This window comes from Perna viridis, chromosome 7, assembly GCF_037379345.1.
Source record: "Perna viridis isolate PV_CMFRI_1.1 ecotype Kerala chromosome 7, ASM3737934v1, whole genome shotgun sequence".
NCBI lineage: Eukaryota > Metazoa > Mollusca > Bivalvia > Mytilida > Mytilidae > Perna > Perna viridis.
This window is the reverse complement of record NC_142451.1, coordinates 13,325,486-13,340,285: the sequence shown is the minus strand read 5'-3', so window position 1 is coordinate 13,340,285 and position 14,800 is coordinate 13,325,486. Positions and strand designations below refer to the sequence as shown.

Here is a 14,800-nt window from a genome sequence, read left to right as displayed (position 1 = left end):
TATCCATATTTTTGCTGAAACAAGCAGTTTACTTAAACCCTTAATTAACCCTTATCGTGCTGTGCCTGGACTAGTCTGGTATCATATATTGAGACGCTGGCTACACCCAGACTAGTTCGGGTTTGGGGTTTTCCCTTCTTAGTCAGCTATATATGTTCGCCAATCGAATGTAGGCTTTAAATAAACATTTATATTGCTTAAATAATGTTTAATACAAGCAATTTGATTGGTTTTCTGTTGTAATTTTAACGAGAATATCTAGGGTCAAAATATTTGCATATGAATAGCCGTAATGGCTGCTTTTCTCCCTCATCACAAGGATTTTTTTGTGAACTTCTGAATGATTCTGATAGTGAGGGCGAATTTGAAGGTTTCGATTCATCAGACGATGATGAACAGCCACCAGAAAACAATAATGGAGATTTCCTGATCGAAAATTGGCTGTCTGGGGACAAAAAATACAATCACATTATTATATATCCTTATTTTCACACCTTAATATTTACAGATAAAAATAGGTCATAATTACAAATTATAATTAGCATATAAAAGTCACCTTTCCAACGATATATGACACGACCACATTATTATAGAAATCAATTTGCTATAAGCATTAGAACAGTCCATACCCTTTTCAATCAGAATATAAATGGCCAGCCACAGCATCTAAGCCCTGTATATCACATATAGCACAACAAGGATTAAGAAAGGAAAATTATGAAAAAAAACTCTTTTTTAGCAATTATAGTAAAGTAGCATGCATCCATGCTTTCAAGAAAGCATATAATAAAACAAAATAAATATCACATGTATATACCCTAGGAAAAATTCCCATATTTAAGCTACTTTTATGAGTGTAATCAGAGCTTCTAAAAATCAAAATTTTACATGTAAATGGAAACAATACCAATTGCATTATAAACTATATCCTGATTATCCAGTAAAACAGTTTATGTACCTGAGAGATGTATCATAATCAGTATCAGCCTCCTGGTGAAGTGATGTACTTGGTATTCCTACACTACTGGTTTCACTTCTACCACCAATCTCTCTGTCCTTGTCGCCATATAAACTGCTTCTCCCACTCACTACAAAAATGTAAATTGATATATGGGTAAAAGGTAATACTCTTTCCTAGAACAGGTGTAAATACTTATACAAAGCTGTAGCTTTCATGTATTTGCCAACTGACCTGCCTTCTTCAGATAAAACTTAACAAATCTGCCTCTGAGAGAATTTTCTTTCACACAATTGGCAGTTTTATCCAACATGACCCTTTTTGTGATATATTTCAGAATATTTGATATAGAAATTTATCTCTTAATTTGCATTAAGCATTTTAAAGTCCATGCTTTAGTTTTTTTCTTTTTGTTTTATCTTATGAAATATGATTTGAAAAAAGTTGTCACAAAAGAAACATTACTATTTATAACCTTTGATGCATTGGCATTATTATTATTATTGAAAATAAAATAAGAGCACAATGTATGCATTTTCAAAGTCAATAAACGGTATAAAAACCCCAATGTGCAAGTATAATTGCTAAAAATAAATCATACTGGCAAAATATTAAAATTTTCAATTTTAAATCATTCCTACCATTCTGTTCACCAGATATTGATTCAGGAGCACTACCCCCACTCTCTGAGCCACCACTTCCACCCTGTTCTGCAGGGGATGTTCTTAATGTAGATCCATCAGTAGCAGCATTACTTCCTGCCTCATCATCACTTCCTGGGGCAGATGCTGTAGTATCAGACAGAGGTCCTTGTTCTAACTCATCATCATCCTGGTAAAAAGCAAAGAAATTTAATGAAAGAGAAAAGACAAGTTAGTAGAGTTTTAATTTGTGGCCTTTCTCTATTGTTTGCTTCAGTAAATTTTAAGTAGCTGTCTTTGTAAGAATCATGCAAAATCTGAAAAATGTGATACACCCCAAAATGGCTACATATTTTTATTTTTGTAATTAAGTTGTTTTATTTGTGTATGTTGTGAAATGTGTAATTATTCATTCTGATCTGTCTGCTCTCAGGAGATAATCAACATTGAAAATCCAGTAGATTCTATAGTATTTGAGTGTCATTTACAGAGTTATCTCCCATAATTTTGAAATCTACAGTGCATTCTATATAATTTTTATCTCCTATGAGCACAGGTTATATGGAAAACCGAATGTTAATTTCTGTTTACTAAAGCATTTTAAACAAAATATCAAAAATAAAAATATATAGGCTTTCCCACCATGTATCACATTTTGCATGATTCTTGGCTGAAGTGCTACTTAACTGATAAGCACCAAAACTACAAAAAAAAGTATAAATCAAGAACATTAAAACTTTCAATGGGGGAAGTGTATCCATTTAATGTATGGAAAGCTTGTAGAAATGGATAGAATAAGGTCTATCAATAATTTTAATCTGTGGTACTTACAATTTGCTGAGCTGCTGCTAGACTCAATCCTTGTAAACCAAGAGATCCATTTCCAGGCTAAAAAAGACCATACATGTATATCAGCAAATAAATCACAAGAAAAAAAATAATTCTAAGTAGAATAATCTATGAAAAACTTTGATGAAGCCATCAACTGCCCATCTCCTAAAATGACATAAAAATTGATACCAACATTTCACTTAGTTTAAACATTATTTATTTTAAAGAATACATCAATATATGATATGACAATATTATAATACAACACAAGGATTCGTAACAACCTGAAGCTTATCCTAATCTGTCTCCTACTAAACAACGAACTTAAGACAATAATAGCATGCTTTTATATAATTATGTATCTTTGATGTAACTATCTATTGGAGACGTAAGGGTTGAATAAAGTATATATATCAAAATTGAAGAGGAATGGATAGGAAAGTATACAAAAGGATATTGAGGAGTTGAAATGCACAGAAGATAACACACAATACAAAGAGATATATGTATATACACAATTAAGCATTGACAAATCGTTTACTTTTTAAAATGTAAGTCGGCACCTTTAAGAATAAATCTGTATTTTGTCCTAAAGTTAGAGCATCAGACCCTTTGAGAAGAATGTCAATATCGATATGAAAATTCAAAGTATGTATAGTATTATGTCAAATCTCTCGCCTGTACAGATGCTCATTGAAAGAGCTGCTGCCCATGTGCAATCTGGTGTGCAAGACCCGACCAGATCTACTACCATTATTATAGTACATAGGTTTTTTACGATTGTTTGAAATATTAATACGCATTTTGAATATATTCAAAGACTTAGAATCACGAGTGGTGACTGGAAGGTCGTTCCACATTTTGATAATGGACGGCAGAAAATAATATTTCACTTGATATGCTGAAATAGCCATAAATATCAGTATTACCTGTTCCTGCAGGCTAAGGGCTATAGCAAGTTCTACCATAGTCTCATCATCAGCATCAGGAGGAATATCTACCATTGGAGGGAAGTTAACACCTCCAGATAATAATTCCTCCAGACCAAGGGGACGTCCAGACACTGCCTGCTCTATATCCATTGGCTCACTATGCTCCTGTTAGACAAGGTAAAAATCTATGACCATTACATCTTTAAAAATAAATTTAATAAAACGTATTTGACATATTTATGATCTTGATTTTAATTAAAAATTCAGATATTTCAAAATGGACTAAATATTGGTAATGCAATGTTCTACTTAAATATAATGGCACACAAAGGGAGTGTTTACGAGTATATTTTCAAATGAATGCTTTGTATCATTGGTTATAATAGAATAATTAAAATACAAAATAGGGCTACCCTCATGTCTATACAATAAAACTTACCACCACTTCAAAAGCCTCATCAGCGTCCTGTTCTGTGGGTGGTGTTGGAGCTGGGACTCGGATGCTGGGCTTATTATCATCAGGACGGTCATCATTGTCACCATCATCATCATCTCCACCTCCTACAAGTTATATATGTGTTATTGATCTTTTAAATATGTTGTCAACCAGGACATTTTCTATGACAATTGAATTTTGGCTATTTTTACAGCAAGTCCTTTAAGGCAAAAGCACTGCAAATATTTTCATATAAAAGTTTATAAAATTTCTTGGGTTGTTATTGATGTACATGTATTTTCAGCTGGGAAATGATTAAATCAATCTAGTGCAGAGACCCCAGTCATGAATACAATACACAAATCATACAAACCTGGAGAACTACATCTAGGAGGTGATGGGATAAACACTCTCCTCCTTCTGTGTCTAGGTCTCAATGATCTAATGATGGCCTGTTTACAGGCAAAGCTTACTGTCTGTTCCTAAAATGTGAACAACAAATAGATATGTCTGTAATTGAGATTTAAATACATCAGAAAATTAAAACAGATAAATTAATAAACTGCATTCACTAGTTTAAATTTATCCTTGCAATTAATTAGTTAATTTGCCAATTGGCAAAAAATATTATGAAGTAACTATATAAACATATACATGTAGACCACTACTTACAGGTGACATTAAGAAGTTGACATAGAGCTTGGTCGCTAGATTGGCTGTGTCAAGATCACATAAGGTAAAGGCATTGATGATCTCTACAAGTGCACTGACAGTAGCATCCACATGGGACAAACCTAAAGGTGATAATTGAGTAGGTTAATAGTAATGTACATAATAAGGCCAACAAAAATGATTCCCTTCCTGGTTTCTTTGGAAGGTAACCAATTCTATTGTGCTAAAAACAGTGCTTTGTCTGTGTTTCTTGTTCAAGTCCTTGTCTCCAGATATGGATATCCTGCTCCTTGTTCTAATCAAGGTCTCTTTGCTTTTACTATCTCTTCCCTCATTATTTTTCTGGCAACGAACAATACAAAAAGCAACGTCATGGTTTTGGGGCAATGAAAAGGTAAAAAAGAAATGCCTTACTCTCATGCTTTCAAGAAAAATGGCCTCAGAAACAAACTGTTTACTGTCAATGGTCAAAAGAATTGATACATAACTATGGTCCCTTCATGTGAAGAAAATCAGGATTAACACTACTCTTAATCTCATTTTACTTTACACATTAACTAAACAACACAAAAAGTTACTCTATAATAAAATACTATTTTGTATAAATGGTTGTTGGTAGCACCCAAAACCTTAATATATGATAAACAGTATTAACTGTACATACTGAATCTTGAATGAACCAGAAATTATCTGGTTGCTTTATATTAATTTTAATGCATTTGAACCTGAATAAACCAAATACTAGGTGAAATCTTCAGCCTGAGAGGGGTTTGGATATAACAAATTTCATTGTTCATAGTACAAACCTGGGAGGCAGACAGGAGCCAGCATGGAATTGGCAGGTTTAGCACTGTATAACTTCCAGAATGCCTCAGTCAACATGGTAACAAAGTGACGACTGTCCTTAGTATTGCTGACAGACAAATTAGTCTGGGCTTCTTTCTCATCTTCAAGATCAGTAACTTCTAAAACTGTAAAAAAAATTTTAATCGGCATTAAAACGAAATGCTTAGAAGTCTTTATTGATATAAAAATTAGAAATTCTAAAATTTCACTAAATGTATCATAAGTAAATATAAACAGCTGTAACAAAGCACATGATATGCCTATCACCAATTGTTTTCAAAGTCCCATAACTTGGAAATTAAAATTAAAAAAGCATTGATTAAATGGGAGCATCATTCCTTGATGACAAGGGTGTACCATAAAGTTATCAAAATCAGTAATATTTTGAATTACTACATGTATATAACATGTGTACTGATTGACAGACAGAGGTATATTAAGATACAGCCATCAACAAAAGGGAGTATAAATATGTAAATCAAAATTAGTGGGGTTTTGGGTTGTTTTTTTCACAATTGAAAAGAAATACCTAGCTTAAATATAATATATTTCACTAATTGAAAAGTGCACTTAAGCAGGAAAGATATATATGCACCTTCTTCCTTAGGACTTGTTCCTGTTTCAGCAAACTTAACAAGGTTGCTTGCTCTAGCCACAGCAACAGACCTAGCGGTGACCAGTAGTCTCTGGTAAGCTTCAACATCCAAGTCAAGTTCTTCTTTAGATAAACTATCTGTTACATGGGCAAGCTGGGCTTGATCCTATGGTTAAAAAATGATAAATCACAACAATACTGAATCAGCAGTCATTTTTTTTTGTGTGGAAACAGGGAAATAGAAGGCAAAAACTATATAATTTGTATAATTATTGTCATAGTTTAAATAATAGATAGATATCTTGTACCATGACATTGTATACATTTGTTTTCTTACCTTTAAAGATGACTAACACACTTATACAGATACATAAAACTTACAAATGCCATCTTCATTTCCAACGTAATTTTACAAGCATCTTTAAATCAAAGTGATTAAACAAGACCTACTTCTTAAAAAGTGTTGCAGCTCGACATAAATATCCTATATCACTTTGCTGCAAGAGACAATAAGATATGATTTTAAATTCAATGAATTTTGCATTCATATTTTTCCTTCTTGGTTTTGTTCACATACATGTAGATCTTGATATTACCTTGTGATTATAATAAGATGGAGTACTGGGGAAGAGAGAAGCCATAAGAGACTTGGTATGTTGTTGTACACTGGGTGGAGTAGGTAATGTCAGTAACTTGGTAGCTATTGTCAAAGCTTTGTCTCTTGTAATATCCTGTAAAAAAGAAATATCACCTACAAGTCTGGCAGTAATAAGTAATGACATGAGCATAATAATACCAAAGCATATTTTTCAATTATGGACTTTTAACGAAATCAATATGTAATATATGGACCTGTTCAGATTATATTGACCACAGCCGAAGTCTGAGTTCAATATAATCTAATAGGTCCATATATAATGTATTGACTGAGTGAAAGTCCTTAATTTATATATTACATATCTAGATTATGTATTTTGTTTTTGTCTGCTTCATCTGCAGTGAATCCACCAAGATTTGCCGAGAGTAATCATGAAACATAATGGTTTATATCCGGATCTAAATTTAAAAGTATAGCATCAATATACATATAAACAAAAACATAGTGTTAATACATATGAAAATAGAAACAAGGCTTCATGTATGTGAAATATCCATCGCATCATGTGATCATAAATAACCAATGAACAAAGACTGTTACACCATAGGTAACTTAATATGCAGTTACAGTGAATCCCGGCTTCAGTGACTTTCCAAGGGAGAGCAATATCCTGTTTACACGAGACAGATGTATAAGTTAAAATCTATAGATTCCACTACAAGGATATGTTTCAATCAAAGTCATTTAAGATAAGTTATTGCTGATTACAGGTGGTAGCTAAGACAGGTTTGCTTACCCTTAAGGCAATTCAAAAAGAAAGGTTATTTCTAACACTAAGAATTATCTTACCTTCTCATTAGATAGTGTGTTGACAAAGGCCCCATCCAATACCTCTAATGCACTGCCTAGTAATCTGTAAAAGACAGAGATCTTCGTTTACATTTCTGGGAATTTACCAAAAAACATATTTATACAATGTATAATACAATTAAATGGTTGCCATAATGCAAAGAAACCTGAAACTACAATTCCAAAGCTGAAATAGGATCCTATTGAAAAACAAAGACAGTCAATTCATGACTTCATAAACAAACGATAATTATCTTAACCACAAAAATTGGCAGCCACAAATCCCATTTAACTGCTTTTGTGTAAGATCAAACTGCAACAAAAGCTGTTTACTATGCCTTTCGAAACCATTTCATTAGATGAAAATGCTAAGCATATCCTCATTAATAGATTTTATATCAAGTAAACGCAGTGTAATTGTCTATCCATACAGTAACTAACCTGTCAGCACAAGTCAGTGGGAGAGGGGCAAATGATACTGTCTCACTTTCTGTCACAGTGACTACTCCTGGCTGTTGGAGAGCTTTAGTAACAGAGGATTCTGGAAATTCATCTGACTCCTCTGGCCATCCAAATGATTCTTTTGTTTTGACATAAATCTTGATCGAGTCAATCATGGTCACTCCTCCTGGGTCAGCACTGGCACCAACTACAAAACAGAAAATATATATAATTAGCCGTAGTAATATACATGCTGATGAACTCACAAATCTTGAAAAAGAAAATAAAGATAACATTAGTGTTGAAGATTGACATTTCTGTCAAACAAATCAATTTTTATTCATCACATTGAACAGATTTCATATTTCAAAGTTTGAACTTCTATTTTAAAATCATAAACTTAATTTATTGAAACATGTTTTAAGGTAGTAATTGACAGCTCAGAGTTTCATACAAAAATTTTCCCAAAATTTGGACCAACTGGATACCTTAAAAATGGAATTAACGAAACTCATGAAAATCTCAATTTGATTTATAAAGTTTATAATATGAGCCCTGATTAGATCTGGTAGATGTTTAAATTTGCAATATATTACTAAAACACTTACCAAACAGAGTGACTTTCTTGTCAGCTGTAAGAGATTCTTCTCTAGTGAAAGGCATATCATACCATCTGGACTTCGTGACTGTCACCTTAAATGGAAATTAGAAGTTAAAATTGTAGGAAGTGTTAATGTTACATCATTATAAAATCAAATACATGTATTGAGTTATTCCAAAAATTGACAAGAGAAAGTAGATCTGTGGTTAATAATAAATACAATAAGCCCAAAAAATGTTCATTTGGGAACATAATTAGAATTCCAACACTTACAGGTATGGTTCTATTGAAGATTTCCAGGTATGATGGTACTCTTTCTACACTCTGAGTGCCAATCTGTACACGTAATCCTACCATTACATTAGTGGCATTGGTGTTGTTAATCTCTATAGTAAATCCTGCAGGCTACAAATGGACAATGTAAAGGTATAAAACTTAACTTAACCTTCAGTATGTACACAGACAAAATTATTTCACATGAATTTCACTTGATTTTCACCTGAATTGAGCAAATAAACTAAGTGACAGAGTTCATGTGAAATTCGGGTGAATGGGAACCTTCACATGAAATTCACACGAAATGTTCACATGAAATTCGTGTTCAGTGAATTTCACATGAAAATCATGTTAATTACATGTGAATTTCACATAAATTTCATTGAAGCTCGAATGACAAGAATTTCACGTGAAAAATATTTGCCTGTGTATACTCAACCTCCAAACAGAACATACATCTGATAAGGTACCAAATAAAACATACACCTATTTGAAACTTACAGTAGCTATAGCTATAGAAAAACTGTGCATTTTGCAAAGGCCACTGTACGATACCCACACTGTCCACCCCTATAAGCATGAGATCAAAATATAAACAGTCATCAGACAAAAACTTGATGCAATTTCCCTCTGAAATCAAATTCCACAATATAGCATGCTCAGACAAAGCTTCTGTCAAAATAAAGAAGGTCTGTGATCACTAGTTGCAAAGTAAACTGTAATCAGAAGACATGACAGATCGATGGATGACAAACACAAACCACAATCACTACATATCTCCTGCGAAGTCGGGGTATAACAAATATTAATATATGTCACTCGTTTTATGTGTAAATGATGATTATTTTACTATGTGCTGCCTTGAGCTTAATGGTTGTAATATAAACAGCTGTTGCTCTGCTTTACATGTTGAAAATGACAAAGGTGTATAAGATGTTTATTATCAGACAAACTACTAACCTTTGTACTAGCAACATACATGCCGATGGCAGTAAGTCTATGTTTTATCTGTTGAGTGTTATATAGCTGTAACAAGTCATTCCCTCCAAACTCTACATCATTAGTCTGGTAACAATGTTCAAAGAAATCTACAGGAAATGATACAGATCCTGTGGTGTGTCCAGATCTTGTTACTTTCTTTTTCTTAGCAGGTTTGAGCACAGCTATAGGACTCTGGGGCTGTAGATAGGGTGACAGCCAGTAACTGGTATTCTCAGTGTTGGCCATGTAGATCCTAAGGCTTCCATCTTCACACAGTAATATCATGGTTGTTCTTTGCTGTAATGATAAGATTAGTTTATATTTGTTGTAAAGACTTACCGTTCTTGTTAGGCATGGATAGCTTTTGTTTGGTCCCAACAATACTATGTTCTATTTATATATTTTATAATAACTTATGAAACTAAAGAGAATAAAAGCAATCCAAATCAAATTCATCGAAATTCTTTAAAGTTATCATAGTAATTACTACTTACTTGATCACTGTTGGAAGCAGTGTGTCTGATAGCTACAACATCTTGGATCTGAAATAAAAAAAAAAACCAACAACATGATGGAGCATACCAAAAATATCAATTGTTGTTTACAGTTAACCTACTCGTTTTTTGTGTCTCAAGGTATCCATTCAATTTCCCTATTATTTACTTTCAGGACTAACACTACATAGCATGTATTCCATTATGAAGGGAAATATTCATATCAATTTCTTTTCATGATTTTTCCTTGCTTGTGAAATTAACGAAAATAAGATGGTTTACAATAACTTAGCTTCCTGTCATATACACCGAAGTACATGTATTATGCAAATTTTCAATTGATGTATATTTCACCCTTTAGCTATGAACATATGCAAACTGAATAGCATATTGCTTGAACCTTTGTGTTACACATAAGGACCACAATCAGAACCAGTGTCTACAGACCACTGGAATTTACCTTGGCTTTAGCAGGAACTACTTTGATTTCCTGAACCAGTATAGCATCAGGTTTGATCATGAGAACCACAGGATTGTTGGTGCTCTGCGTCATACAATACATTAGTCCAACATGGCCAGGAACCTCAGACCACTGGACCAAAGGATGGTTATTGTTACTTCCTTTACCAGTGCCATTACTGAAATCCAAATATTGAAGTAAATGTAGATATCAGAAATGGGTCCAATTACTTTCAATGTTATAGATTAAATTACAATTACTTTATCAAATGTATGATTAAATTAAATTAATGATTACAGCATTTCTGAAAGTAATTGATTAAATTAATGATTACATTGGCAAGTAATCATGATTACATCTGATTACAATGAATTTGCAAATAACTATGAATTAATTGAAAGGTTTGGAACATTTTGTTTGTTATTTGTATTTTTTCATGAGGCCTTAAATTCTTTGAATTTTACAGGTAATATTATTTTTTTAAAGTATAGTAGAATATCAACCTTCACCAATTTATTAAAGCACATAGATCTATAAAATATATATAAGTTCAATGTAACAATTTGTGACTTTCACTTGAATTTTTAAGAACCATTGCACTTGATCATCATCAATCTTCGAAATTATATGCAATATCCATAGATACCATTTGAGGCTTTAACATTACCATTGTAATCATAATGTAATCATGAAGTAATCAGAACTACACAGTATTTTGAAAAGTAATTGATTAAATTAAATTACATGTAATCAGATTTGTTGGCTGATTACTGATTACAATGATTATTAGAAGAAATGTAATCAATTACAGGCGATTAACGATTATAATTACAATTACCCCATCTCTGGTAGATATAAGGAAAAATATTTGAACATCCTGCTAAGACTATTTCCGATCCAACAAAGAAAACAAGAAAGTGTTGTAGCAGTACCAAGCAATTTTTAGTAAGAAACTATAAATAAGATTTCTCATATTAATTCAAAGTGTCCTTAAATAATGTAGATATAAACATTTGTAACAATTTTCAAGATAGAATAACCTTAACTATATAACAGATATTGAACAGAATAAATTGCTTTTTTTAATTATCAGCATTACCTCTTCAGGTTGATCTGGAACAACATTGAAGTTGTTGATAAATCTTTTTTCACAGTTGCAGCAAAACTTTTCCCTACAAAAATATAAATAAGCTGTTAGCAATATAAAAATGCAATAAATTTATTGTATTTTTTTTATCACTTAAATTCATTTAGTTTGCATGTTCACATATATATTTTTTTATCTTCAGGAATTAAAATAACTTCTGTTTGTGGTGACAAATAAATGAAATAAATTCCAGAATTTGTTTAACCCAAGACCTACCTTGTGTATAACTGAAGAATATTAACTGTAGAGCATGGGAGTAGTAGACTGATACACCACCACCTGCTACATTACCATTGGTTTCCTGTAAAGTAACAAGGTCAGGCATAATCAATGAAAGGAAAACTTCAATTTCCACCATGAAATAGTAGGGTATGTAAGTCTCATCAGGTGACTCCGTGTTCTCATGAGAAGGGGTCCTCATCTCCCATTCAAATGCATAGAGATTCTTCATTAACATAGCTTTGAGTTCAATGTTATAAGCAAAATATATTTTTGTGAAAAAAAATACTGATAAAAAATGACAAATATCTAATTCTACAGAATAAAAATGTTAGGAAAAGCATAGAAATAGAAGATTTTGCATAGTGATACAGCGTTTTCATTTCCCAGAAGTGAACAATAAAATGCAGACCGGCCTTTGGATTTCAATACGTTCTACATCTAAAATTCCGGAAGGAAAATTGAAACTAGAACAAGACTTACAAACCCTATAGTAAAATACGGAAAGAAATAACATGAATTAACAGTTAAACAAATGTTAAAGAGTTAGTGGTAGTTACTGTAAATTCAGCATAATACATCTAGATGTCAATGGATGGTATTCAGTTTGTAGACCATTACTTTCGTGTTTCAATTTTGAATCTAGATGAAAATTTATTAGTTAACTCATCTGTGTCTAACATCTCAGTTAAAACAACATTTTTTTGTAGTCAAAAAAAGATGACAATTGAATTTAATGTAACTTGATTCTGATTCTTTCAAAATTAACTACTTCTGTAGGCTAAAAACTTTTATTACCTTCAAATCATCATGACTAACTTCCACTACATTAGTGATGTAGAATGGCCCATGTTTAGCACTGCTGCTTTCTTCCAGAACTTGAGTATAGATATATCCAGTGGAGGCCATCAAGACCATGTGACATCCATCTTCAGTTGTCACAAATGTGGCATCCCTGATCTTGCCACTAGGAAGCAGGAAGAAATACTGTGGGCTCAGGGCATCTGATCCAAGACTGTATATCTGAAGAAAAATAGTAATAGACTTCATATTACACTGTTTTATTGAATTTAAAAATTGACAATGATCATTAAAATTCAAACTTGAACTGTTAGCAAATTCAAATAAAATTATACACCCACAATTTTTGACTGAACTCTCAATGTGAAATTTTTAAAGTTGGATTTTCTCCATTGCAAGCATTTGACAATAATCTTATTTCTGTTACCATTTTGCAACCTTAAAATAAAGTTTCCTAAAAAAAAATCCAGTAAAGGTTTCAGGAGCCATAGCCCTTACATGGTGCATGGACTGATTAAATGAACAGTTGATTGAAAAGAACAATGTTATGTACAACAGCAATGCAAATACACTGTATTTACCTTCACAAAATCAGCTGTCACTACAGCTAGCTCTGTTTGAGTTCCTGGCAACCATATTGCCTGAAAGATTAAAAAGATAAACAATTACATATTTACATGTATAAAAAAAAATCCATATACATATAATATTTATGTTATTCGTAAACTAAGTCTGACTGCATTTAATCAGAATTTATCTTAATAATAATAACAATAAGTATTTGGTGAGCATATCTATATCATCATATTGTTTCTTTCCAATATTGATTAATGGAAATAAATAAGTGTACCTTGTTGAATAGTTAACTTTATTTGTAGGAGATACAATAAATACCATAGCAATATACCTTGATTATGAAATTTCCTGTAGTAAGTGTTGGGTGTAAAACCAAGTGGTCAGCTACTGATCCAGCACTAGTAAATGTCAGTACATGACAGTCCTACAATAAAAAATAAAGTAAAATAAACATAAGTACTTCTTCAGGTAGGAGTGGTTTAAAGAGAATTCTTTAAATAGTAAAATTTAGATTCATAACATGCAAACCTAACTTATCATAGGTGCTTCCCATTATGCATGAAAAGACATGATTTGTTACCAAAGCTAAACCTGCTTACTATTAAAATATTTGCAACATTTTAGGACATCTGAAATACATGTAATAAAATTATAATTTTCTACATATATTTTGAGCTTTAATTGGAACTATTTCCCATCCTATTTCAAAAGTTGTGGGTATTAACACACATTTTAAGTTTAAGTCAACAAACATAAATTAAAATTTCTCTCAGTACAAATTACCTTGAGTCCACAAACAGCCAAAAAATCCTCATTACATGGGTTCCCAGTGATGGACAGAACTGTGAATGGTATTGGTGCTGATGCCAATCTCTAAGGAGGAGAAATGAAATAAGCATATTTAAACTCTTTGATATTATTACTTCAAATTATTTGTTTTCTTCCAATAGACTATCTTTAATCATTCTAACAGTTTTGTGTATGTTACATGTTATTGCTCAGAGTGAGACTTCTATACAATTAAGGAATCTGCTCAACAGTCAATTTGTAAAAGAAAACTAAATATGCATGTGTATTGACAAGCATGAAAATAGACTCCCTTGCTAATAGAAACACTTACAGTGAGAGTCAGTTTCTTTTTACTGGAATCTGCCTGTTTCAGCAATGCAGACAGTTGTAGTATGGTAATCTTCCCTTTCTCATGGCTGACAGCCAAGTGTTGTCGCTTGCCCTGGGGTGAAGCTAGAACACACATAGCCACACGCCTGATCATGTGAGCAGTAATCAGTTGTCGAATTGTCTGCCCTTGATCTCCACTGTAGTTCATCCTAACGTTCTCAAATGCACCTTCTTGGGACCCTAAGGTTACAGTCTGAAAGAGATTGATGGTAATAGCTATTCACTAATATAAAGAAACAAACTGAATTCAAGGGACCACAAAACATG

The 14,800-nt window shown here is 32.4% G+C and overlaps 1 protein-coding gene across 1 annotated transcript in view; it reads right to left on the bottom strand.

Moving 5' to 3' along the window:
- LOC148611393 (E3 ubiquitin-protein ligase UBR4-like) overlaps nt 1-14,800 on the bottom strand; it is an 84,138-nt gene that overhangs the window by 40,637 nt on the left and 28,701 nt on the right. Inside the window, exons 42-65 of the mRNA XM_088591894.1 lie at nt 14,475-14,726; nt 14,138-14,227; nt 13,686-13,778; nt 13,360-13,419; nt 12,776-13,000; nt 11,975-12,059; nt 11,711-11,783; nt 10,612-10,789; nt 10,152-10,199; nt 9,637-9,954; nt 8,674-8,805; nt 8,408-8,492; nt 7,800-8,007; nt 7,359-7,422; nt 6,508-6,642; nt 5,912-6,077; nt 5,277-5,441; nt 4,471-4,592; nt 4,172-4,280; nt 3,802-3,923; nt 3,360-3,527; nt 2,431-2,487; nt 1,600-1,789; nt 959-1,088 (exon numbers count right to left, since the gene is read on the bottom strand). Coding sequence (XP_088448020.1) covers nt 959-1,088; nt 1,600-1,789; nt 2,431-2,487; nt 3,360-3,527; nt 3,802-3,923; nt 4,172-4,280; nt 4,471-4,592; nt 5,277-5,441; nt 5,912-6,077; nt 6,508-6,642; nt 7,359-7,422; nt 7,800-8,007; nt 8,408-8,492; nt 8,674-8,805; nt 9,637-9,954; nt 10,152-10,199; nt 10,612-10,789; nt 11,711-11,783; nt 11,975-12,059; nt 12,776-13,000; nt 13,360-13,419; nt 13,686-13,778; nt 14,138-14,227; nt 14,475-14,726 — 3,275 coding nt within the window. The remainder of the gene's footprint in view (nt 1-958; nt 1,089-1,599; nt 1,790-2,430; nt 2,488-3,359; nt 3,528-3,801; nt 3,924-4,171; nt 4,281-4,470; nt 4,593-5,276; nt 5,442-5,911; nt 6,078-6,507; nt 6,643-7,358; nt 7,423-7,799; nt 8,008-8,407; nt 8,493-8,673; nt 8,806-9,636; nt 9,955-10,151; nt 10,200-10,611; nt 10,790-11,710; nt 11,784-11,974; nt 12,060-12,775; nt 13,001-13,359; nt 13,420-13,685; nt 13,779-14,137; nt 14,228-14,474; nt 14,727-14,800) is intronic.